Consider the following 27,046-nt stretch of genomic DNA (forward strand, 5'->3'; position numbering starts at 1 on the left):
TGAGACACATCAGGACCTCACAGGGACTGACTGACACAGGCTGTTAGATGTAACAAACACAGATTCAGACACATCTGGGATGTTTTAAACAAACTTTTATTAAACACAGGTCCATCCTTTAATACATATATATGGATCCTTTAAAGTCATTCACATGTTTGTAGAAGAATGAAAACAGCAAAACTAATACTCAAAGTACAAATCTTCTCCTCCATGATCACCACTGTCTAATGAAGATTCAGGAATAACTGATGACGCCTCAGCAGGCTCTGAAAGAGGAGCAGAGTGAAGGATGAAGGTCGTCCATCAGACCGAGTGTGTCCTCAGCTTCCTGTTCAGAGACAAACATCACTGATGTCAGCTGTTCACCCTTTTACCTTTATTTAAATACTCCTGTGTGTGAATGTTACCTGCTCTCACTGATGAGTACACAGCACATGGATCAGCTGACTGCTCTGTAACACACACACAGGGTTAGAGTATCACACACCTGTCTGTGTGTTTCATGTTTATTTTTTCCAGCATAGCTCAGTGGTGCTCCTTGCTCCCCCTAAAGGCCATTCGTGGATACTCTGCTTCTGCAGGCAAAGCGCATCAAATCCAACTTTTTTGACCCTATGCAACCCATATCCGATCATGGTGTGACAGTGTGAACGGCACAAATCTGATATTTTCAAATCCGATCTGGGTCACTTTCGTATGTGGTGCTGAATCCGATACACAAGACAGACGCCAATTATCAGCGCCGGAGAAGACATTGTGAACACTTCCTGGCCATCCAGTGTAGATGTTAGTGAAACTGCTGGGAAGACAACGATGGAGAAACGTGAACATTTTCTTTGTCCTGTATAATCTGCAGATTCTGACAGAAATCTATCCTTTGAAGCAGCGCTCCTCTAAAACAGCAATAAGGATCATTATTAGGTTATCTACATTATTATGTAAATAACAAAATAACTTAAAGCAAAAATTGGGAAACGTAAAGTCCGAAGTCTTTATATTAAGGGCCATCAGTCAAACAACACTGTTGCTCTGGGTCTAAACAGAGCGCGTTGTGTGTGACGTCTTCCTTTGTGCATGCGGGCGCTTGAGCGTTCACACTAGAGTGCGTTTGCTGTCGCATTTTATTTGTAGTGTGAAGGAGCAGACAAAAAAATCGGATTTGATAAAAAAATCTGAATTGAGCATCAAGACCTGCAGAGTGAACGTAGCCTTAGACACACCTCTGAGTCAGTGCAGATTATTATGTATGCCAAAGTAAAAGCAGCTGCTGTTCTAAACAAACACAGCCTAGAAGTAATGCATTTATTACTTCCAGGCTGGACGACTGTAATTCATTATTATCAGGATGTCCAAAAAACTCACTGAAAAGCCTTCAGCTAATCCAAAATGCTGCAGCAAGAGTCCTGACAGGGACTAGAAAGAGAGAGCAGATTTCTCCTGTTTTGGCTTCCCTTCATTGGCTTCCTGTTAAATCCAGAATTGAATTCAAAATCCTGCTCCTCACATACAAGGTCTTAAATAATCAGGCCCCATCTTATCTTAATGACCTTGTAGTACCATATCACCCTATTAGAGCACTTCGCTCTCGCTCTGCAGGCCTACTTGTTGTTCCTAGAGTATTTAAAAGTAGAATGGGAGGCAGAGCCTTCAGTTTTCAGGCCCCTCTTCTGTGGAACCAGCTTCCAGTTTGGATTCAGGAGACAGACACTATCTCTACTTTCAAGATTAGGCTTCAAACTTTCCTTTTTGCTAAAGCATATAGTTAGGGCTGGACCAGGTGACCCTGAATCCTCCCTTAGTTATGCTGCAATAGATGTAGGCTGCCGGGGATTCCCATGATGCATTGAGTTTTTCCTTTCCAGTCACCTTTCTCACTCACTATGTGTTAACAGACCTCTCTGCATTGAATCATATCTGTTATTAACCTCTGTCTCTCTTCCACAGCATGTCTTTATCCTGTCTTCCTTCTCTCACAGCAGATGGCCCCGCCCCTCCCTGAGCCTGGTTCTGCCGGAGGTTTCTTCCTGTTAAAAGGGAGTTTTTCCTTCCCACTGTCGCCAAAGTGCTGCTCATAGGGGGTCATATGATTGTTGGGTCGACCTTACAATATAAAGCACCTTGAGGTGACTGTTGTTGTGATTAGGTGCTATATAAATAACATTGAATTGAACTGAAATTGAGGGGTGTCCTGTGGGGGGTGTTCTGGGTGTCGTCCCATTGCTTCAAACCATTCAATCCCAAAATATAAATACATCAATATCAATGTATAAATAAAATTGAATTGACTTATGGTGAGTGCCATGCTTTGTCGTTATGGTGGTTACTATGGTTACCTTGCCTCTTGCCAGCTTTCTTCTTGCTTTTGATGACCACCTGACCATAAGCGACGTCCTCAGGACCTGAAAACAGAGAGATGGATGGAGTGACTCGAGACGGAGTTCGGTCACAGCCAATATCTACAAACAAGCTGCTCTGTGAGGATTTTCAGTGCTCAAGGTCATGTTTTTTTTTTAATTTTTATTATTATTATTCTTTTAAGATTTGCATTTTTATAGTTGCATGTTTTTGATCGGAGAAAATTTAGTAGGTTGTTCATAAAGTTTGTTTCCATATTCCTGAAGCAGGTTGTAGCTGTGGCATTGAAACATAAATATTATTATTATTATTATATGGTTCCTATGTTATGTTGTTTCCATCTACTGGACTTGAGTATGGCGCTTGTATTTGAATTGTAATTTTATATATATACATATATGTATATATACATATAAGTTCAGGTTGTCATGTCTGCGTCTTATGTTTCCTGTTTTATTTTGAAGAGGTCTTGTGTTTCTATGTTCACTGTATTTAGTTTTACTCTTTCCCTGCGAGTTCATTATGTTCAGGTGGGTTGTGCTGTTTTGATCTTTATAGTTATTATTTCCCTAGGCTTCAGTTATGGTTATCAGAATCAGAATCAGAATCAGAATACTTTATTGATCCCTGGGGGAAATTATTTTTTGTTACAGTGCTCCATTTTAAACCAACATTAAGACAAGACAGACAATACGCTAACTAAGAATAGTACAATATATACATATATACATATACATATACATACATACATAAGTCACTCACAGGTTTAGTTCTTGTAATGTGGCTTCCCTGTGTTCCATGTTGTGTCTACTGTGCCTTTCTGTACCATTCCAGGTTCCTATGTTCTGTCTCCCCAGTTGCTCTTAAGTTTACATGTCTAGAGTTCAGTCAGTGTGTTTTACTTTGAATGTCCGTGTCTCATGTCAGTGTTTCTAGTTTTGTTTCCCTTGTCTCGTCCAGCCTGATTACTCCCAGCTGTGCTCTCCTCCTGTGTCTTGTTCCCTCGTTATCCCTCAGTGTATTTAAGCCCTGTGTTTCTCTTTGTCAGTGTCGTAGTCTCCCTCATGGCTGTGTTTCCCTGTGTGTTAGTTATCCATGTCCAAGTTTAGTTTTGTTATATTTTTCGTGCCATTCTGCAATAAAGCAGCTTTTTGAGTTTGATTCCTGTGTGGTGAGTTTTGCGTTCTGGTCCTTCCCCTGCCTGCACAGCTGAAACATGACATGTTCATGTGTACCTGAAGTTTGAGTCCTCACATCAGAGTAGACAGCTTGTAGATCAGCAGGATATTTGTCTGGAATACAGACATTCATAGAGGCAGTAGTTTTCAGCCTTCAGTAGTACTCCTTTTAACATAGATTTAAAGAGTACAGTATGTGGCTACATAACATGCTTGTCTTATTTTGATGACAGCACACATGGTGACAGCCTACCTCTCCTGTTGGCTCTCTGCTTGATCGTGACATCAGCATAGGTCACATCCACAGGAGGAGGAGATGGGTTTTTACTTCCTGAGAAGAGAGGAGGGGGAAACACATGAACATGATTGTGGTGACCCTCAGTATGTGTGAAATCTGTGTTTAGGACTTAACTTTGTGGTCCTTGTTGTGTTAGCCAATGTTGGGAGACATTATCTTCAAAAGTAACTTATTACTTTACAACATAATTAAACATTTATGCTAAGTGTTACTTACTGAGAAGATTAGCTAGTTAGAGTTTTTGCTTTCCCAAGACAATCATTTATTTTGTTGACACTAACATGTTATTACAGACTGAAGTACTCTGTGCTGGATATGATGGACTCTTTGAAGAAACGTTTTTAATATAATGTACATATTCTAGGAATTAGCTGGAGCTCTTCTGCCTTGCTCTACGATAAATCCTAAAGAAGTGAAAGGTGATGAAATGTACAGGGAGTGCAGAATTATAAGGCAAATGAGTATTTTGTCCACATCATCCTCTTCATGCATGTTGTCTTACTCCAAGCTGTATAGGCTGGAAAGCCTACTACCAATTAAGCATATTAGGTGATGTGCATCTCTGTAATGAGAAGGGGTGTGGTCTAATGACATCAACACCCTATATCAGGTGTGCATAATTATTAGGCAACGTCTTTTCCTTTGGCAAAATGGGTCAAAAGAAGGACTTGACAGGCTCAGAAAAGTCAAAAATAGTGAGATATCTTGCAGAGGGATGCAGCAGTCTCAAAATTGCAAAGCTTCTGAAGCGTGATCATCGAACAATCAAGCGTTTCATTCAAAATAGTCAACAGGGTCGCAAGAAGCGTGTGGAAAAACCAAGGCGCAAAATAACTGCCCATGAACTGAGAAAAGTCAAGCGTGCAGCCGCCAAGATGCCACTTGCCACCAGTTTGGCCATATTTCAGAGCTGCAACATCACTGGAGTGCCCAAAAGCACAAGGTGTGCAATACTCAGAGACATGGCCAAGGTAAGAAAGGCTGAAAGACGACCACCACTGAACAAGACACACAAGCTGAAACGTCAAGACTGGGGCAAGAAATATCTCAAGACTGGTTTTTCTAAGGTTTTATGGACTGATGAAATGAGAGTGAGTCTTGATGGGCCAGATGGATGGGCCCGTGGCTGGATTGGTAAAGGGCAGAGAGCTCCAGTCCCACTCAGACGCCAGCAAGGTGGAGGTGGAGTACTGGTTTGGGCTGGTATCATCAAAGATGAGCTTGTGGGGCCTTTTCGGGTTGAGGATGGAGTCAAGCTCAACTCCCAGTCCTACTGCCAGTTTCTGGAAGACACCTTCTTCAAGCAGTGGTACAGGAAGAAGTCTGCATCCTTCAAGAAAAACATGATTTTCATGCAGGACAATGCTCCATCACACGCGTCCAAGTACTCCACAGCGTGGCTGCAAGAAAGGGTATAAAAGAAGAAAAACTAATGACATGGCCTCCTTGTTCACCTGATCTGAACCCCATTGAGAACCTGTGGTCCATCATCAAATGTGAGATTTACAAGGAGGGAAAACAGTACACCTCTCTGAACAGTGTCTGGGAGGCTGTGGTTGCTGCTGCACGCAATGTTGATGGTGAACAGATCAAAACACTGACAGAATCCATGGATGGCAGGCTTTTGAGTGTCCTTGCAAAGAAAGGTGGCTATATTGGTCGCTGATTTGTTTTTGTTTTGTTTTTGAATGTCAGAAATGTATATTTGTGAATGTGGAGATGTTATATTGGTGTCACTGGTAAAAATAAATCATTGAAATGGGTATATATTTGTTTTTTGTTAAGTTGCCTAATAATTATGCACAGTAATAGTCACCTGCACACACAGATATCCCCCTAAAATAGCTAAAACTAAAAACAAACTACAAACTACTTCCAAAAACATTCAGCTTTGATATTAATGAGTTTTTTGGGTTCATTGAGAACATGGTTGTTGTTCAATAATAAAATTATTCCTCAAAAATACAACTTGCCCAATAATTCTGCACTCCCTGTGATGTCACTAATTTATTCTTTTTACACTACATTGTGACATCTTCCTCACTAAAAGAATAAACTGAGATATAATATAGATTTATGTGTCAGGGGCAGCCCAAATACACATTTTATTTTGAAAGGTCACAGAGTAAATTGAAGAATCACTGAGCAGCATCACTCAAGTAGTCATTCAAACCCACCATGACTGCATGTTTGGATGAGTAAAACCCACTGATCTGGACAGAGGTGACCCAGTCAGTTCATTTATGTAGGGTCAGAAGGTCAGCACAGTAATCAGATTACAACTGTTCATATCAGGTGAGTGAAAGCTTTCATACCTTTAAGTTTCCAGCAGAGGAACAGAACCAAACCTAGAACTAGAACCAGGAGAAGCCCAGAAACCAGACCTGCAACAATGGGGACCAGGAGAGAGGGAGGAGGAGGAGGAGGACAGGTGGATGCTGGGAGAGGAGGATAAGTAAGAGGAGGAGCAAAGTTTGAGGAGGTTCTTGGAGAAGGAGAGTGAGGAGGGGGAGGACAGTGAAGAGGGGGAGGATGGATGATTTTGGGAGGATCTGGAGGAGAGATGATGAAGATGGTTCAGTCAGTTTATTATCAGGTCACCAGGTTACATCATTTTGTAGACAGGAAGTGATGTCAGTGTTCTGACCTCTGACCCTCAGAGAGCTCTGAGGAGACTTTCTACCCTGTTCAGTAGAACAGTAGAGACCTTCATCAGCCTGCGTGATCTTAGTGATGATGTGCTCTCGTTCAAGACCATGGCGACTTCCTTTGGTGAAGAAATAAGCTGCGACTGTGGCACCATTCCTCTGTCTGCAGCGCAGAATGACATCACTTCCTGTCCTCACAGGAAGTGCAGGGATCTCCAGGATGACATCTTTATCTGACCATCAGAGACAAACAGAGTTAATGAGAGCAGAGTCACACAGAGACAGAGACACAGCTGGAACATCTCACCTGTAGTGTTTGATTGGACACTGAAGGAGACTCTGTCACTCTTCTGTCCAGAGGAGTCCTCACACCAGAAGGTTTCACTGGGAGCAGAAAGATCCACAACACAGTAGGAACCAAGAACCCTCCCAAAGCCTCCACAGTCCTCAGTGAGTCCTCCTCTGCTCCTCTTCACTGTCCATCCTTCAGCTGTCTGTCCATCATCAACACAACTCAGATACACTGAAGATCCTTTGAAGACCTGCTGAAGGTTTGGACCAACAGACAGAGACACTGGAGGACACACACACACACACACACACACACACACACACACACACACACACACACACACACACACACACACACACAGTAAGTGTATTTGTGTTCTTGTTGGAGTCTCACTGATTGTTTTCACTTCATCTCCTCACCTGCAGAAACAGTCGGTGCAGACAGCAGCAGCACACACACACCTGCAACAGGAGGTCAGAGGTCAGTAAAGGTCAGAGGTCACTAAAGGTCAGAGGCTCCTCCACCTTGTGTACCTGCACAGGTGAGGAGCTTCTTTCTCTGTGTGAATGTGACCAAACAGATAAGCAGACGTCTGTGACAGTCACACTGATGGGCCTGCAGTCATTACAAAATCACATGAAAGTTAGAACAGGGTGTGTGTAATTATTCAGCCCCCTGAGTCAATACTTTGTAGAACCAGCTTTAGCTGCAGCTCCAGCTGCCAGTGTTTCAGGGTCTGTCTCTACCAGCTTTGCACATCTACAGACTGAAATCTTTGCTCATTCTTCTTTGAAACAGCTCCAGCTCAGTCAGATTAGATGGACAGCGTTTGTGAACAGCAGTTTTCAGATCTTGCCACAGATTCTTGATTTGATTTAGATCTGGACTTTGACTGGGCCATTCTAACACATGGATATGTTTCGTTTTAAACCATCAGACCTGTAAAGAACACGTTTCCATGTACCGTGATGAAGCTCATGTAGCGTATAAATGTTGGGCCTTGGCTGGAAGACCTAAACAAGGCCCAGAATTTGAACAGAAAAAAAAGTGTGAATGCCAGATATAAGTACGCTGTTCGCTTTAAAACTAAAAATGAGAAAATGCTGAGAGCAGATTCTTTGGCCAAGAAAACGCTGAGTAATAATATGACAGATTTTTGGAAAGACGTGAAATCAGAAGAACTTCTTAAGATGGTAGACCTACGTTACTCGTTGCTGGAACGTTGAGCCACCAGCGTCAGTTATTCTGTGATCAGCAAGCCTGAGACTATTAGTCTTCGTGCGACCTTGTACTAAATGGATTTTTCTGTGTTTGTAGATCTTCCCTGGACCCGTCCCTGTATCGTTGAGTGAGCGAGTGAGCGAGAGGAGCATTGGAGGAAAAGGAAGGGAGAGTGGAGTGTGTTTTCGGACCCTTCCCCTTCCCCTCGGACCCTGGAGCCATGGACCCCTCTCCCAAACACTTTGTATATATTATCACCTGGAGAAATCACTAGTGATGTGCGGATCGATCCTGAAATATTGATTCCTCCGATACCAGTCATTTATGTTCTAGGATTGATTCTCACATTAAAATATCGATATTTTAGTAATTTAGGGTAAATTTGTAGTTTATCATTAACAGGAACACAGTGGAAAGAAACTATAACATTCAGATTGTCTACATTCAAAGGGGGGGGGGCACCAAGATGGCGGCTTGAATAGTCGTGTTTTTTCAGGAGCTCCGAAAGACCGCAAAATTTACTAAGTAACTTTATTCTCTTTCCACTCGAACTATAACTATGGATGCCCAAAAGGTTATTAAGAATGCAAAGCTGCAATTTGTGCCGTCAAACCCCAATGTTAAGACGTCTTCGCATGCTAAAGTCAGTGACCATGGCTATGCTAGCACTGAAGCTGCCAATGTGGGCCTAAACAAGCGAGAACGGGGAGCAGACTCGGCGCTGTCAACTCCATCAAAACAACTGCCGGAGGAGAAAAGAACAAAATCTTCAGAGAAGGAAGATGATATCTCCAATAAAACTATTTTTGAAGCCATTCTGGGACTTGAGAAAAAATATGAAGCACAACTGGAGGATATCAAGGAACAAAACAGCCAAAGTGCAGCTATGGTTGCCAGCTTGGCTAAGGCTGTGGAGTTTAACGCTGCAGAGATAGTTGATTGCAAACTGAAAGTTGTTAAACTGGCAAATGCGAATGAACAGCTGCTCAAAGAAAACGAAGACTTGAAAAGAAGAGTGAGAGAACAGGAGCGCTAACGAATGAGGTGGTGCCTAAAACTGAAAGGGGTGAAGGAAGGCAAAGATGAAAACATTAGAGTGAAGGTTTTGCAAACGCTTCAGAAGATTGCCCCTGACTTGAACTTAGAAGAGGCCGTTGATATTGTTCATCGCTTAGGGAAACGAGTTGATGGCAGAAACATCATTATTTTAGTCATACAAAGTCGAAACAAAAAAGAATTGTAGAGGCGCACCAAAGATTCTTCAACCTGCAAACAAGAAGGCATCAGCTTCGCGGAGATGTTGCCGCAGCAGGACATACAAGATCGACAGCGCCTATGGCCTCTGGTGGAGGAAGCAAGACGTGCGGGTAAACGAGCCTACTTTCGTGGTCCACATGCCTTCATTGATGGATGCAAAGTTGAGGAAAGACAGGAGAACTAAAAATGACAAAAACTGAAATAGTGGAAACTTGTTAGCGGTCTGCGGAGCTCAGCATTTAGTACTTTTTAGTACTTTTTTCGTTTTCTTTTTTCTGTTAATCTGTTAATCTGTTAAAAGAAAAGCCTTTTTTTTGTACTGCAGAGGTAAAAAATCAAACTGTATTTTTCTACAAGAGACTCATTCATCTGATAGTGATGTATCTTTTTGGTCAAACCAATGGGGTAGAAAAATCCTGTTTAGCCATGGCTCAATGAGGTCGGGGGGTGTAGCAATTTTATTCAATAACTTTCCCGGGGATCTTGTAATACAACGAACTGACTTGAATGGTCATTGGTTGATTGCTGTAATGAGAGTTGAAAGTTTGTTTTTCATTTTAGTCAACGTTTATGGATATAACAATGAAAGTCAGAATAAAATTATGTTAGAAGATATAACTTCAAATATTTTTGAACTTAAAGGTCGATACCCTACAGAATACATTTTAATGGGTGGTGATTGGAACATGACTCCTGATGAATGGACTGATAGATGGCCCTCAAGGACAGGTAGACCACAAAAAAATAACCTAATTATAGATTTTTTGATAAACAACAATTTGACAGATATTTGGAGAGAAAGAAATCCAGGAATTAAAAGCTTTTCCTGGTTTGAACCAAATGGAGCTTGTAAATCTAGAATAGACTATTGGCTAGGAAGTGACATCATTCTTAGGCACACTGTAAAAGTTGTGATGTCAAATGCACCTCTATCTGATCATTGCTTTATTGAACTGTGCTTAGAATGGGAAATTAGACAATCAAATAAAATAACTTATTGGAAGTTCAATGCCAAACTTTTACAAAATGAAGACTACTGCAACATAGTCAAAAAAATTATAAAAGATATTATGGCTGATCATCTACTTGTAGGATATATCAGTAAATGGGAATTCATTAAATTCAAAATTAGAGAATTTAGTATTCAATTCAGTAAAAGACTTAAGTCGAAAGCAAAGAGAATATGAATGTAAATTATTCCAAGAAATTACTTATTGCTGTAGTAAAGATGATCTAAATACCCAAGAAAGGAGTAAACTTATGGAGTTGCAAACTAAATTAGATCAGCTCTACCTAAATAAAGCAGAAGGAGCTTTTGTGCGTTCACGGGCAGGGATAGCTCAGTAGGTAGAGTGGTGGCCCCCATGATCGGAAGGTCGGGGGTTCGATTCCCCTGAACAGCTACCCTGAGGTACCCCTGAGCAAGGTACCGTCCCTACACACTGCTCCCCGGGCGCCCAGTGGCTGCCCACTGCTTCACTGAGTGAATGGGTTAAATGCAGAGAGGGATTTTCCCCACGGGGACCAATAAAGTACACTTTCTTCACTTTCTTCTTCTTCAAGTGGATTGAGGAGGGGGAAAGAAATTCTTCATATTTTTTTAATTTAGAAAAAAGCAGACAGAAAAGAAATTTTATATCTTCTCTGTTAATTGATGGCATTGAATGTGACGACTCTAAAATTTTGGAGAATGAAATTTATTTTAGCCGAGCAGCTGAATAGGGGAATAATGTTGACGCGCCCGCTGTTCAAAACATAAGTCAAAGTTCCAGATTAAAACCTCTTTATTTGTTATCGAATCCTTAAAATCCAGAAAAACAGTGATCAAAAACATTCTAAGCTTGAGCGCTCAGCAAAAGTCGACTTCCCCCACCCCCACTCATTCACAAAAATTCCCTCGGGCCGTGAACAGGTGATATAGCAATCACTATTACTATTACCCACACCACGTGACCCAAAGCTACGCCTATCCACAACAGTGTATTTTGTGAAACAGAAGAGGAGGATTTGGACCATCTATTCTTTTTGTGCAATTTTATACAAATATTTTGGTTGGATTTTCATACCTGGCTTTATTCCAGTGGGATTCAAATGACCCCATTTACCTTTAATATGATATTGTTTGGAGTGTTTTTGAAAGAAAAGAAAGCTAATTATGGTGTTAATGTGTTATTAATCTTGTGCAAGCAATTTATACATAAATGTCGTTTTTTCAAGACCAAACCAACACTAGCTTACTGGAAAAACGACTTAAACCGGTTTGTTAAATCTCTGACTTTAGTTAAAAAGAAAAAGGCTGCTTTTTTGTTTCCTTTTTGGAAGACTTTGATTCAGTGAGTTAATAATCTGTTAAGTTATGTGACCCCATCTTTATAGTTTATTTTTCCTATATATGAAAGTTGCTAATATGTAAGGAATGTCTATTCTCTGAATGTGTAATATATGGTGCATTTTATTTGTATGTTAATTTTACTAATAAAAAAAAACATTCAAAGGAACTACTTCCTCTTCCGCCTTTCATAGTCATGTGCGAATTACGGCTGTATAAATGTCTGGCACGCGCACTCACAACAATGGCTGAGCGTAAGTGTGCGGACGTATTTTACCTCCACAAACAGCCGAGAAGTGGTTTGCGATACATGTGGCAAAAACGTGCTCCAAGAGTGAGGTGTTGTGGCCATACTTCCCAACCTTGAGACCTCAGAATTAGGGAGACATTCAAAAGGGCTGTTGGGGTGGGGTGGTAAATACATTTTACAGTGTTTATTTATCGGGTAAAATACCTTAAATGTCACCGTTTTCAATGGCCGACCCGGAAACAGTGGGGGTGTCCAAATTCAGAGGCTGCTTCCACCTGAGCACCCGGCCTTCGCGGTCTAAAGAAAGCCGGGTAGTACGTCATGAGTTCCCTCGGTGGATTGAAACTCAGCCGTCTGCTCCTTGCTCTCTAAAATATAACCCCGTGCTGGCGTAAACTCTCCACCGTCTCACACTTCTGTTTAATCATTTTCTTATTCAGCTGTGTGAGGAAGGAGGAACCCTCCCGAGGGATTAATAAAGTTACATTTAATTTAATCTAATCTAATAACTTTAATCTCAGCCAAACCGATTTACTCACGAACAAATAAAACACTGAAAAAGCCAAACAATAACATTTTTAAGTTATCAAAGTGACTTATACATCATGTTTAGTAGCCATAAACTGTTCAGACTGCTTCCATCAGGAAGGAGGTTCTGCAGCATCCGGTCCCGTACCAGCAGACTGAGAGACAGCTTCTTCCACCAGGCCATCAGACTGCTGAACACGTCATAGACACCTCAGCTTCACTACTGGAACTTTAACATTATGCACTCCATACTGTATATAAATGCCACTTGTTTTGCACATATTCAACTCTGTATATTTTATATATTTTATTTTATTTTTACTCTATTTAATTTGTAAAATATGTGTACACACACACACACACGTAGAAAAATATTTAGTATACACATCCAGAAATGCATATACTATTATATATTGTACATATATTTATTAGTTTCAGATGTAGCCATTCTTGTATTTTGCTTGTTTACGTTATTGTATTTTGCACAACTCTGTTGCTTGTGAAGCTCGCACACAAGAATTTCACTCACATGTGCTGTACCAATGTACCTGCACATGTGATGTGACAATAAAAGTGATTTGATTTGATTTGATGTTTAACCCGAGTAGCGCTGGGGTTTGAAGAGGATGTGTCGGCTCAGATATTTGAAGTTCACACAGCTACATTCTCACCTGAAAGCATGTTAAAAGTTTTTTTGTGACCCAGGAAGAGAAATAAGAGTGATATTAAAACTAAGTCGCTGCCACCCTTGTTCCATCCATCCATCTTCATCCGCTTTATCCGAGGCCGGGTCGCGGGGGCAGCAGCCTAAGCAAAGAGGCCCAGACCTCCCTCTCCCCAGCCACCTCCTCCAGCTTATCCGGGGGAACACCAAGGCGTTCCCAGGCCAGCCGAGAGATATAATCTCTCCAGCGTGTCCTGGGTCTGCCCCGGGGCCTCCTCCCGGTGGGACAGGCCTGGAACACCTCACCCAGGAGGCGCCCAGGGGGCATCCTTGTCAGATGCCCGAACCACCTCAGCTGGCTCCTTTCGATGTGGAGCAGCAGCTGCTCTACTCTGAGCCCCTCCCGGATGGCCGAACTTCTCACCTTGTTGGAAACTGGAATTGGCTGGGCCCGCTATAAATTCTGCCATATGGTTTTTCAATTTTGTTGTCCTGGAAAATCGGGAGAAATTCAGGAGAATGGTGGCTCCGGGAGGTTTTCAGAACGGGCACTGAAATTCAGTATTCTCCTGGAAAAATCGGGAGGGTTGGCATATATGGTTGTGGCAACATCACTAACCTTATCAAACACCTCAGAGTAAATCATATCACAGAATATGACGAGCGTATGTTGAGGCGAACTGAAGAGAAGGACAGGGACAGGTGCTGCTAGGGCGAGACAGACGTCTCTCACGGAGTCCTTTAGTGCTGCAGGCAGGCAAGGTGTTCAAATAGCACAACTTCAGTTTTTTTTTATTTCTATATGATGAACTCTGCATTATTAAGTGATGAGAACAAGTAATCTGATGCCCTGTAATCATGACGCTATAATTTGAGATACAATAAATAAAATACGTTTTTGTACAAAGTATCGGATCAGTATCGTCGATACCACCCTGAATATTACTTGGTATCGGATCGGAAAGGAAATCAGTGGTATCGCACATCACTAGAAATCACTGTAAATAAACGCACTGTCAGCTTTTGTAAAGGTCTCCTGGTCTGCGCCTGAGTCCGCCAACAAAACCCTGCCAGGAGAGCATTACAGTGCATCGTTTAACTGTATAAAAAGTGAATCATATAAGAACAATTCTGACATGAGTAATGACACAATAAGTGTAAGGACACATGAAGTATATGAAGTCATAGGTTATCTGATAATAAAGCTTGTGGTTTGGATCACATCACTGCAGAACATTTAAAACATGCTAGTTTAAGGCTAGCTCCTCTTCTAGTGCTCTGTTTCACTGGGTTTATGATTCATGGCATATTACCAGACTCAATGCTGTGTATTTTACTGGTACCAGTTATGAAGGACAAAGCTGCAAAAGTGAGCTGTCTGGATAATTACAGGCCGATTGCACTAGCCAGTATTTTATCTAAGGTGTTAGAAAGAATCCTGTTTGATAGAGTTAGTGTGTTCATCTCTTCTCTGGATAATCAGTTTGGCTTCAAACCAAAGCACAGCACTGACATGTGCATATATGCACTCAAGGAAATAGTCAGTTTGTATAAAAAATTCATCTGTCCTCATGTGTTTCATTGATGCCTCTCAGGCTTTTGATCGAGTGAACCACAGAAAACTTTTTGATAAACTGAAGAGACGGGGAGTTCCTCAGTACATCGTGAGGATTCTCTCTTACTGGTACGCTCATCAGAACATGCAGGTTAAATGGGGAAGCAGTATTTCTGCCCCTTTGGTGTCAGCAATGGTGTCAGACAGGGTGGGATTTTGTCTCCAATTTTATTTAATCTATATGTTGATGATTTGTCCATACAGCTGAGAGCCTGTAACACTGGGTGTATATTAGGTAAAGCACTGATAAATCATCTCATGTATGCAGATGACCTGGTTGTTTTTAGTCCAAGCAGTGCTGGGTTACAGGATCTTCTTAATGTCTGTACTGAATATGGTGTGCAATATGACATTGAGTACAATGCTGCTAAAAGTGCTGTTTTGATATGTAGAACCAAGCAGGATAAACAGCTAAATTTCCCTTTGTTTAAACTGGCACAAAAAACTCTTGAAGTTCATAAAAAGGTGAAATACCTCGGTCACTTTATTACTGAGCAAATGAATGATGATGATGACATATACAGACAACGATGTAAGCTCTATGTGCAGGCAAATACTATTGCACGCAAATTCAGCTGTTGTTCACTTCCAGTTAAAGTGGCTTTGTTTAAAGCGTACCGCACACCGCTATATACTGCCCCCTTGTGGTCATCCTACAAACAATGTAGCATGCAGAAGCTGTACATTGCATATAATGATGCAATGAGAATTCTTTGTAGGATAACTAGAGGGGGTAGTGCCAGCCAGATTTTTGTAGATGTGTGTTTGGACTTTTAAAGCACTTTTGAGAAAGTTAGTGTTTTATTTTAGAGAATGACTGGATGGTTCGAGTAAAAGTATAATTTTAGCACTCACAGATCTGACAGTGAGTGGTTCCCATTACTCATTCAGAAGTTCTAATGGTATATTTAGGGCCATTGTCTTGTTGGAAGACAAATCTGTGTCCCAGTTTCAAGTCCTTTGCAGCCTCCAACAGGTTTTGTTCCAAGATTGCCCTGTATTTAGCTCCATCCATCTTCCCATCATCTCTGACCAGCTTCCCTGTTCCTGCAGAAGAAAAACAGCCCCACAGCATGTTTCCACCACCATGTTTCACAGTGGGTATGGTACATTCAGGGTGGTGAGCAGTGTGACTTTTCTGCTACACGTAGCGCTTTCATTTAGGCCAAAAAGTTCACCTTTGGTTTCTTCTGACCAGAGCACCTTCTTTCACATGTTTGCTGTGTCCCCTACATGGCTCCTGCAAACAGGACTTCTTATTTCTTTCAGTCAACATTGGCTGTCTTCTTGCCATTCTTCCACATAGGCCAGATTTGTGGGTTACACACAATTGTCCTGTGGACAGATTCTCCCACCTGAGCTGTGGAATTCTGCAGCTCCTCCAAAGTTGGCTGTAGGCCTCTTGGAAGCTTCTCTGACCAGAGCTCTCCTTGCTTGGTTTGTCAGTTTAGGTGGATGGTCATGTCTTGGTAGGAGCATAATTTTTCCATATTTGCATGATGGATTGAACAGTGCTCCTTGAGATGTTGGGATAGCTTGGGATATTTTTTTATAACCCATCCCTGGGGGATTCCTTGGTCTTCATGAAGCTGTTTGTTCACTAATGTTCTGTAACAAACTACTGAGGCCGTCACAGAGCAGCTGTATTTATAATGAGACTAAATTATACACAGGTGAACTTGATTAGTTAATTAGGTGACTTCTAAAGGCAAATGATAACAATGGGTTTTGTCTATAGGTTTTCAGAGTAGAGGGGGCTAAATACAAATGCACACCACACTTTTCAGATATTTATTTGCTTAAATTTTGAAAAAGATGTTTAACTTTTGTACCACTTTCCAACTATGTTGGTCTATCACAGAAAATCTCAATAAGAAACATTTAATTATGTGGTTGTAAGGTGACAAAATGTGTAAAAATTCAAGGGGTATGAATACTTTTTCAAAGCACTGTAGGTGCTAAATGATTCAGGTATATTCTTTTTAATTAAATGAACCCTTTGAAAAAATAATTTAGAAACTAGGTCATTACCAAGGACCAATTCTGTTTACATTATACATGCTTCCCTTGGGCAGTATCATCAGAAGACATAGCATATATTTACACTGCTATGCAGATGACACGCAACTTTATCTACCCATGAAGCCAGATAACACACACACTGTAGTGGTGAATTTCTGTCCCAAGCCTTGAAAAAAATTTCTTCCACTCCTTAATGTGAGCTGTCCAGAGTTATTTCTGACTCATACATACAAATACACGATGTCATGGTCAAAAAACTGTTTTCTGCTACAGCACACATTTCCATTGCCGTACTGGTGCATTCTAACCTGCTCCCACACATGCGCCGTAATGTTTATCTTACCCAACAAAATAAACATGCAGCATTTATTCTCTGAGAACATCTTATAAAGAATCAAACATGTAACATAATAACTACACAGTATGAAAAATAGTGTAACGATGGTTAAAGGTTATTTTACAGTGTTACATTCCCCTAAAAGGTCCAGGTGATGAGGGGGCAAGTAACAAAAAGTGTCCGGGTCAGGAAAGAGAAACAGAGGCAGAATAATAAAACTCTTTGATTTAACCAAAGTTTCTATTAAAACTAACTAAAAGAGACTGACAAGCCGCTATCACCATTTAAAGGAACAAACAAAACTCAAGCGTTGGTCAATAAAGTACAAAGTAAGTCAAAAAGAGTGCAGCTCACTAGCTGCAAACACGGACACGCAGCACACTAGCTGAAAACCACAAAAACGCAGCTCACTAGCTGCAAACATCACAACCACTCAGCTCACTAGCTGAAACCACACTAATGGCACTCTGGCTCAGAGCTCACCTTTCCCTGGGCTTAAATTTCTTTAATTACTGACGAGAGTCAGCTGCACAGAAGGGAAAGGTGGCACCTCAGGCAGAAGAGGTGGTGGGACAAGCCCACACAGGCACCTTCAGGAGGAGGCCCTGCTAGGGCCGTAACATACAGTTACAGCTTGGCTATCTCTGTGCACTGTTGTTGCTTCTTTAAGGTACACGTTTGGTTGTAAGTAAGTAAAGTAAGTAAAACTTTATTTATATAGCACCTTTCAAGATAAAAATCACAAAGTGCTTCACAGAAGCTAAAACCTAAAAATAAAAATCAACCAAAAGCAAGTTTAAAAAGATGGGGTTTTTAGCTGTTTTTTAAAAGCGACCACTGAGTCCACAGATCTCAGGCTCAAAGGGAGAGAGTTCCACAATCTGGGGGCCACAGGTCCAAAAGCTTTGTCGCCTTTTGTTTTCAGCCTCGTGTGCTGGACAGCAAGCAAGCCCTGTTCACATGACCTCAGGGACCTGCTGGGAATGTATGGATGCAAAAGTTCACTTATATATGTTGGTGCTTGTCCATGCAGGGCCCTGAAAGTCAAGGTCAAAACCTTAAACTGGATCCTGAATTTAACGGGGAGCCAGTGCAGCTGAATCAGCAGGGGTGTGACATGGGAAGACTTGGAGGACTTGGTCAGAAGCTTTGCAGCAGCGTTCTGAACAACTTGCAGATGCTCCAAAGAGGCTTTACATAAACAAGTAAACAAAGAATTACAGTAGTCCAGACGGGATGAAACAAATGCATGAATGACAATTTCTAATTCGGAGCGCGATTGTGGTGCAGGAAAAAGGGAGTTAGTGTGTGCGGGAAGCAGTGTTGGTCAAGTTACTTGAAAAAAGTAATCAGTAACTAAATACTGATTACTTCTCCAAAAAAGTAATCCAGTTACTTTACTTATTACTTATTTTCAAAAGTATTTAATTACTTAGTTACTTAGTTACTTTTTAAAAACACGATTTACAACCTGAATAGGTAATAAAGCGATAGATCTTTCAGCCCAATTCTACTTTTACTGCATAATCCATCATACAAAATGTAATCAAATGGAAAAGTCTCTTTTTAAAAGTTTAAACTTTATGCATGAAGCAAAAACTTAATTATATGCAACATTCTCTGACTGGAAGAAATTTGTTAAACATTTAAACCTATTTTCTGCACATTCCAGCACATAAAATATTTTGTGTGTTTACACTCAGTCTTTCAAATAGATGCAAGTAAAACACAGCAGAAAATAAATAAAGTCAAAGACTCAGCGGTCCTGTTGCTCTATTTTCACCTCTAAAGGAGGAGTGGGGTGGGCGGAGGTTTACCCTGGTGCAGGTGTGCTGCAGCGGTCAGTGGAAGAATCTGCGAGTTTCTCTGTGAGTTTCCCATTACATTGTAGTGCACTCGGTGCTTGCTTGGAAGTTTAGGGGTTTTTTTGCTGTAAAAAGAAGTTTTCTTCCCACGCACAACGGACTCTAATGTTTTTGTCACGTTTTATGGAATCAAACTCAAATAAGGTCAGTACTTCCACGCTTTAAACGCTGTCATGAATGTCGCACTCACGTCACTGTCATGAGACATTCTCTCAAAAAATCACGGTTTTAGTAACGCAGTAACGCAGCGTTCCTACGGTAAAGTAGCGGTAATCTAATTACCGTTTTTGCAATAGTAATCCCTTACTTTACTCGTTACTTGAAAAAAGTAATCAGATTACAGTAACGCATTACAAGTAAAACGTTACTGCCCATCTCTGGCGGGAAGGGGAGGGGCCTTCTTGTTGTTATTGTCTGGGCCTGAAGTGTTTTAGGAGTCTCCCTTGCTAGATTAGCAGCTAGCATACGCAATGTGTTGGAGGCTTGTTGCTAGCTAGTTAGCGGTGCTACACACCTAATACTCTAATAGTCTGTGTTATTGTCAAGGGGGCCCAGGACGGAGGGACGGAGTCCACACAGAGACAGTTCAGGTGGGCGGCCACGTGGAAGGCAGCAGCGACCACTGAGCCGGTCCGGTGGGCGGCTGCGGCGGTCGAGATGAGACTGTTCCGGTGGAGACGAGACAGTTCAGGGGGCCGACCGTGCGGACGGCAACGGCGGCGACGCGGACACAGTTCGGGAGGCCGACCGTGCGGAAGGCAACGGCGACGATGACAGCGCTGGTCCGGGGGCCGACCGTGCGGAAGGCAACGGACCAGGCGAAGCAGCGGCTGAGTCTGATGCCGGACCAGGTGGCGCGGAAGCCTCTGGCTCTAGACAGGCAGGGCCAGTAGGCGCAGAAGCCTCTGGTTGGAGACAGGCAGGGCCAGTAGGCGTGGAAGCCTCTGGCTGGAGACAGGCAGGTCCAGTAGGCGCGGAAGCCTCTTGCTGAGGAGCGGCCGGGCCAGCGGGTACGGAAACCCCTGGCTGAGGAGCGGCCGGGCCAGCGGGTGCGGAAACCCCTGGCTGAGGAGCAGGAGAGCTCACAGCTGGCTCTGGGTGCTGTGGCTGCAGGTCTGAGAACCGAACAGGATGGTGGACGGGCGACTGGGAGACAGGGGGCGACTGGACTACAGGGCACTGGGCGGCAGACTGGACTACAGAAGAGTGAACGACAGACTGGACAGGCGCAGACTGGACTGACTGGACAGGAGCAGACTGGACTGACTGGACAGGGGACTGAGCTACAGGTGACTGGACAGGAGCAGACTGGAGAGCAGGTGAGTGAACTGACGGGGCTGGAAGCTGAACAGCAGGTGAGGGAACTGACTGGAGTGGAGATGCTAAGGGAGGAACAGAGGCAGGCTAGGCTGACGACGGAGATGAGGTTGGTGTGGCTAATGGCTGAGCTAATGACTGGGTTACTGAAGGGGACAAAACTGCAGCCTGGGCTAATAAAGCTGGGGCCTGAGCAGGGGACACCTCAGCTAGCCTAACCAGTGATAGTGCGAGGGCGTGAAAAGCTGGATCAGGAGGTGGATGAAGAGGTGAACTGATTGGCTCTTCCGTGCCTCCAGAGCGTGAGGGCACTGGCTGGAGAGCCTCAGCTGAGTCTCTAGGGGGGTCAGGCCGGATCCTGGCCGCCCTCAGCCTAGGTGCTGGGACAGGCACGGGAGGTGGCTGGACACCAGTCACCCCCACCCGAGGAACAGAAGTGGGTGTGGAGGTATACGGGGTCACAGCTGCCCTCGTCCTGGGAGCGGGCACAGGTGTGGGTGTCGGCTGACTGATTGGAGTGGAAATGATGACTGGGTGAGTGATACTGACAGGTTTATTGGGGATTGTTCTGGTTTTTCTGCCACCACTATTTACAGTCCTTGGAGCAGAGCAGAAAAACTCTTCCAGGTCCACGTCCTCGTCTAGGAGGGAGACTCAGAAATCAGAAATGAGTCTATTGTGTGTTTTAAGTGGATAATCAGACGGTGAGTGCGAAAAACAGTCACTGGAGCTCACCATCGGCAGTTGCTGGAAATAGTCCTTGTTATGGCGACGTGTGCGCCGCTTTCTCCGGGAAGAGGCAGTGGGCGGGGTACACAGCCGAGCCTCTGGCACAGGAGCCTCCATTGAGCTGAGGTGGGAGGCGGAGCCGCCGTGCCATGGCGAGGTTGAAGGTCCGGTGAGTAAAACGGCTGGCGGGCGAGCGAGGAGCGGAGCAGCGGGAGAGCGAGCGGCCGAAACTTGGCCTGTGACGCCCACTCTCCGCGGCGAATGCTCTGATGCAGGTGAGGCAGCAGGTGGAGGACCGCGGCGTCTCCGAGGCCCGCCCAGAGCCAGACGAGTCCCCTCAAAGACATGCTCCCTCTCTGAGAAGAGCCGCTGTTTCCACCTGAGCTTCTCCGCCCAAATGGAGAGCGCTGCGTCCTGCCGCTCGAAAAGGTCCGAGTCCGCTGGGTCAAAAGCGTGTCTTCTTGGCACGGGTCGTGTCATTCTGTCAGGGGTAGTGTCGTGGATGAGAGAAGGAGGACCCAAACGCTGGACTCACAGGCAGGTAGGTGAAGGTGGATGTTTATTGCCGAAGGAGTGAGCAAACAGTACAGAGGGAGGAAATGGCTGGCTGACTGACTGAATGAATGAACATACAGACGGAGGGACGACATGAACATCAACATCAATGACACGACAGAGAACTGGTGAAACCGAGGAACTTAAATACACAGATTGAATGAGGACAATGATTGGAAACAGGTGAGTACAGGGCTGAACATAATCTGACTAATGACACGGGAGACAAGCTGACACGGGGAAAAAACAGGAAGTGAGAACATTAATGTGGCGAACTAAACTGAACATGAACAAACTGAAATCACTGGGTCCATTTGGATCCATTTTTAGACAGCGATGAGATCATCTGCACACTCCACAGAGGCCCAGAGTTACTGTTAATATCAAAAATATAATGCTGTCGTTTGAGATTTTAACATAAGACTGTGAGTGTAATGGATGTAAAACTGTTTAAATCTTCAGAGCTCTCTACAGCCTGGTAACATGGAAACTTTAAAGACATCAGCAGAACGTTTCAGTAGTGTAGTCTAATTTGTTCTTTTCATTTAATAATAGAGTCCATATTATATCAACAGCTACATTCACCCTGGAGAGAAACTAGTGAGGGGGACCATCAGGACCAAGCTGGGAAAGTTATATATTTAAAAATATATGATCCCCTCTGGTTACTCTGGTATGAATAACTCTGAATCACTTAATGGTAAATAACACACTATGTGTAAAAAACTGTAAAAGAATTCCAGATGACAAGTTTGTAGTTCAACATACAAGTGACGACCTTTGACCTTCATCAGGTTTTATTTAATTGTGTCAGAGAAACTCAAACGTGCTCTTCATGCAGCTGAGTACATCAAGTGTTTAAAACGGAAGCTGTGCAGGTCTGAGATACAAACTGAGGTCCTGTTAATGCTGATATATAGTGACACTGTTGCATGAGTGATTAATCCTTTTGTTTTTTTGTCTTTAACTTTATAAATAAAGCTGCAGCTTTCACTGACAGCACATGTGGTACTTTAACCTTTGTACTGTTTTCATCAGTTCATGTTGCAGTTAACATGTGAACATGTTGGATGATCTGTCTGCTGTCACTGGGTGGTGCTGAGGTCTGAATCTGAGGGCAGCTCCTGTAATCACAAAGACAACAGAACCATCAAACTCAAATAGAAATTTTATCCCTCAAATCTGAAATAAAGCTGATCCTTCTGTCCTCACACACTCAGGATCTGAAATTCTTACATTTTTTTCAGCATTACAGTACACTACAGTACTTTAATCCATAGTTCCTGATTAATGAGGAGTTACTGAAGTACAAGCTTAAAAAAATGTTATTGTCTTTACAGATGTGGCAAGAGACTGAAAACATGTTGATTGCACATATTTAATATTCAGCTCTGCACAGGAGCTGCAGCAGGATGCAGCCTGTTGTTTTACAGTATAATACTTGTAATAAAAGTACAGTAACAGTAATTAGTGACCGAGGAGCCCGGAGCGTTTCTCTTGATTTCTTTAGTAAATTCATTCACCTGCATGGCTTAGCTCTCAGGACCGAGCTAAGGACGGTAGTTACGGATTAGCTTACAAACATGTTTAACTTACCGAAAAAGTGCAGCGGGGCCTCGGGTCCTTCTGTCGGGTAGTCCAGTTTACTGAAGAACACCTCAGGCTGTCAGGTTAAAAAACACTCGGTCGTGTTTTCGTAGCGTAAACGCTGGCCCTCCTCTCAGAGCCTACGCTCTATCTGCTATTCCCGAACAGAGATACGCAAGTTTCTCCGTGACTGCAGCTGCCAGTCAAAGCTGCTATGATGACGTTACACCCCAATTTAACATCACCGCGGTAGGAATTAGAATCAAACTTATGGGAGAGGAGACCCCTTGAACATCAATCAGTGTGATGAGAACTGTTGATAACAAAAGAAAGAATCTTTGGAAAAAAATTATCTGAGGAGAATAAATTAATTTTAGTCTGACCCCAGTCCCATCCGCTAACATGGAGGAGGCGGGGTTTATGACCTATACTGCAGCCAGACACCAGGGGGCGATAGAGACGTTTTGGCTTCACTTTTGGGGAGCTGTCGCGTCGTCCATGTTTTATACAGTCATTGGTTCTGACTGAGAGATTTCTGAAACAAATTCAAGCGTACAGCTCTGCTATCACTTCCAACATAAATGACGACAGAAAACTAAACAGCAGTGATGTTTGTAGGGTTACTGAAGTTGGACTAGCTGGTATATAATGATGTGCTACATGATCGCTAGCTACACAGCTATGTTAGCATAACATAAACACAGTGAAGCTGGAGGATGAACGCTAACTTTTTCCACTCGATAAAAGTTAGCGTGAGTGTTCTCGGTGGTCAGGAACAAATGTAATCGCATGGCAGGATGCTGTAAACGGACCAAACTTCAGCCAGGAGAACAACTGAGATAATCCATCCACAATACGAGGTTAGTCATTCATATACTGCTGCATGGGCTGGGCTGTAGTTACATCCTAAGGTTTTAAAAATAAATAGTGGTGATAAAAACCGAGACAGGCCAGCAGTGACTGTATTTGGGGGGTGAGATTAAATAGAACAAGATACGAAGCATTAATACATGTTAAAAACACAAAAGCCATATTAAAGATAGGATACTTTGGGCCCAGAAACAGGAATCATCATGTCATCACTTAAAGACCGGATTACTTAAACTGCAGGAATGTCTTAAAGACATAAAGAGCTGGATGGCCGCTAACTTTCTGCTTCTTAATTCAGATCAAACTGAGGTTATTGTACTCGGCCCTGAAAATCTTAGAAATATGGTATCTAAGCAGATTCTTACTCTGGATGGCATTACCTTGGCCTCCAGTAACGCTGTGAGGAACCTTGGAGTCATTTCTGACCAGGACATGTCCTTCAATGCACATATTAAACAAATATGTAAGACTGCTTTCTTCCATTTGCGCAACATCTCTAAAATTAGAAACATCCTGTCTCAGAGTGACGCTGAAAAACTAGTTCATGCATTTATTACTTCCAGGCTGGACGACTGTAATTCATTATTATCAGGATGTCCAAAAAACTCCCTGAAAAGCCTTCAGCTGATCCAAAATGCTGCAGCAAGAGTCCTGACAGGGACTAGAAAGAGAGAGCAGATTTCTCCTGTTTTGGCTTCCTGTTAAATCCAGAATTCAAAATCCTGCTCCTCACATACAAGGTCTTAAATAATCAGGCCCCATCTTATCTTACTGACCTTGTAGTACCATATCACCCTATTAGAGCACTTCGCTCTCGCTCTGCAGGCCTACTTGTTGTTCCTAGAGTATTCAAAAGTAGAACAGCTCGATCCAGTTTAATGACAGTTTAGATCAAATTTCATCTCCAGCTTTGTGAGTCAGAAAGAGCTTCCTGTTATTTCTTAGTTCAGTGCAGTGAATCTCTATTAAATGGATAATAAATAAATGAGCGCAGCAGCTCTGAGTTTGACTCACCGAGGAGCAGAGAGACACACGGAGTCTTCATTATGTCTGGATGACGACTGAACATCAGTCTGAGAAGCACAGAGACGTCTGCAGCTTCATCACTTCCCCTTTAACACATGCAGTCTCACTAAATGTCGCCACACTGAGGGGTTGGTGAGGGCGGGGCTTGCTTTAATGAGCCGCAGCCTGTAGTTATCATTTACAAAGATTAAAATCATCATGTTACCATATGATCTGTCCCACCACCTGATACAGGTGCTCACGACGTTTCCATTCATCCCTTTTCTCAAACATTTATCCAGTTCACCGTTGTAGAGTGGGCTGAAGCCTGTCCTGTTATACGATGAGAGATGGGGTGGTAGAGGCTGGCAGTCCACCTTTACAAACAAAGCTTCATTCTTGTGTGTCTTCAGGTAAGATTTGCCTTCACCAAAGTCCTTATATCACAAATTTAAAGTTTGTGGTTGGCTCAGGTTGAACATCAAACACTATTTCCTTGCCAACAGTGAAGATAAATCCTGCAGCAGTGAACTCTCAGACGGACATTATGAAGCGTGTGATCAGCAGTATGAGTTCCATCCCAAGGTGTAGTTTTAGACTAATAACATACTTTGTTCAACTCATATTTCATATTCAGATAAATATTTGTTTGTGAGTAATGGCACTTCTCCATCTTTGTCTTCATCCATTAAATGCAAAAAGATCAACTGCTGAAAAGCTCCAACATCACAATTTTCACCACCTGACATGTAACTTTGTTTTGAAATATTGAGTATCAAATGACACAGAAAGACATCTGGAACATGTACTCTAAATCACCCTGCTTTGTGACTGAAATCAGTGTTTTATCTGAGTGCGTCTGAACTGAAAAGGAGGCTTACAAGCATCACATGACAAATTGATTAAAAGTGGTAAGAACATGAAAACAGGAACCAAAGAGAAAAGGAGGAAGCAGCACAACAGAAATAGACAGAAGTTACTGAGAAAGGAAACAACACAGAGCTGAATGATGGTGTTAGATACATTCTTCTTCTTTTGTTTTTGCCTGTCCTCCCCAGCACTTTAGCATCAGAATTATTGTTTGAAGGCCAAGAAAAATACCCAACATTTTGACCCTTTACTACGCTGGTCCACTTGATTTTTGTAGTTTATTAGATTTCTACTAGGATTTTTTTATTATTTTGAATTATTTTTTATTTTCCGTTACTACAATCAGAACGGACAGGACCAGAGAATGGGAAAGAGAAAGACAGAAACAATGCATGGACATCCCAACAAAGATAGTTTGTGTTACTGTTTAATAGTAGGTGTGGGGAGTCATAACCCTGCCTTCCAGGTTAGGAAGCAGGCACGGAGGAGAACCAGGCCCCGGACATCTAGAGGCCCCCAAAGCACTTGTAAGCGCCCAAGGAGGACCACTGGAGAGACAGTTGCACCACCCACCTAGAAAAGAGCTGCCGGGCTATCCTCGGATGGCTACTCCAGAGCAGACAGAACAGTGTTTGAGTCTGTCCACAGTGAAAAATACCGGCTGACCTCTGATGTTGGACAGAAGCATAGGAGTAGAGGAGAAATCCTCGCAGACACTTTGTTTATGGTGTTTACACTGCACGTTTGTGAAGCTCTGTCAAATATTAACTATAGATTCCTGATAACCTTTTGTTTATAAATGAAGGAGCTTCAGTGTGTTTAAGTTAAGCTCTCTGTGGCTCCAACCACTCAGTGTTCCTTCTTTCTTAACCCTTTAAGACCTACCATAGAACCAAGTCCGCCAGAGCTTATATTTAATTTAGACATGCTGTGGAGCCATTTTTGGGAGCATTTCAAGTTGCTATACATCAATACAACCATTATAGCCCAGATTTTAATAATATGTATGCATTAAGTGCATGTTATATACCTATGTGGTATGTGACTTTTGTTGCCATGATGCCAGGTCTCTCTTGGAAATGAGATTTTTAATCTCAATGAGATTTTTTACCTGGATAAATAAAGGATTAATTTCTGATAGTAATTACATAAATTGCAAAAAAGTGCAATAAACTACAAAAAAATTTAAAATCGTTTTTGTTTTTTTAACATATATTTGTAGTTAGAGAAATTTAAGAGGCTTATCCCTCA

The 27,046-nt window shown here is 42.6% G+C and overlaps 1 protein-coding gene across 1 annotated transcript; it reads right to left on the reverse strand.

Annotated features, from left to right (window-relative positions):
- Window positions 1-84: 84 nt before the first annotated feature.
- LOC147333498 (uncharacterized) lies at window positions 85-25,058 on the reverse strand. Its single transcript, XM_086287274.1, has 10 exons — window positions 24,935-25,058; window positions 7,194-7,235; window positions 6,790-7,056; window positions 6,482-6,715; window positions 6,150-6,386; window positions 3,790-3,867; window positions 3,594-3,650; window positions 2,337-2,402; window positions 411-455; window positions 85-331 (listed from the first exon to the last, which is right to left on the reverse strand). Exons 1-10 carry the CDS (start codon window positions 24,987-24,989, stop codon window positions 324-326), a joined length of 1,089 nt encoding a protein of 362 aa, XP_086143400.1. The 5' UTR covers window positions 24,990-25,058; the 3' UTR covers window positions 85-323.
- Between the last annotated feature and the right edge of the window lie 1,988 nt (window positions 25,059-27,046).

The sequence above is a fragment of the Aulonocara sp. 'chitande type north' Nkhata Bay genome, linkage group LG3 (assembly GCF_057382095.1).
Source record: "Aulonocara sp. 'chitande type north' Nkhata Bay isolate Kocher_YH1m ecotype deep benthic linkage group LG3, A_spYH_male_GT1.1, whole genome shotgun sequence".
NCBI lineage: Eukaryota > Metazoa > Chordata > Actinopteri > Cichliformes > Cichlidae > Aulonocara > Aulonocara sp. 'chitande type north' Nkhata Bay.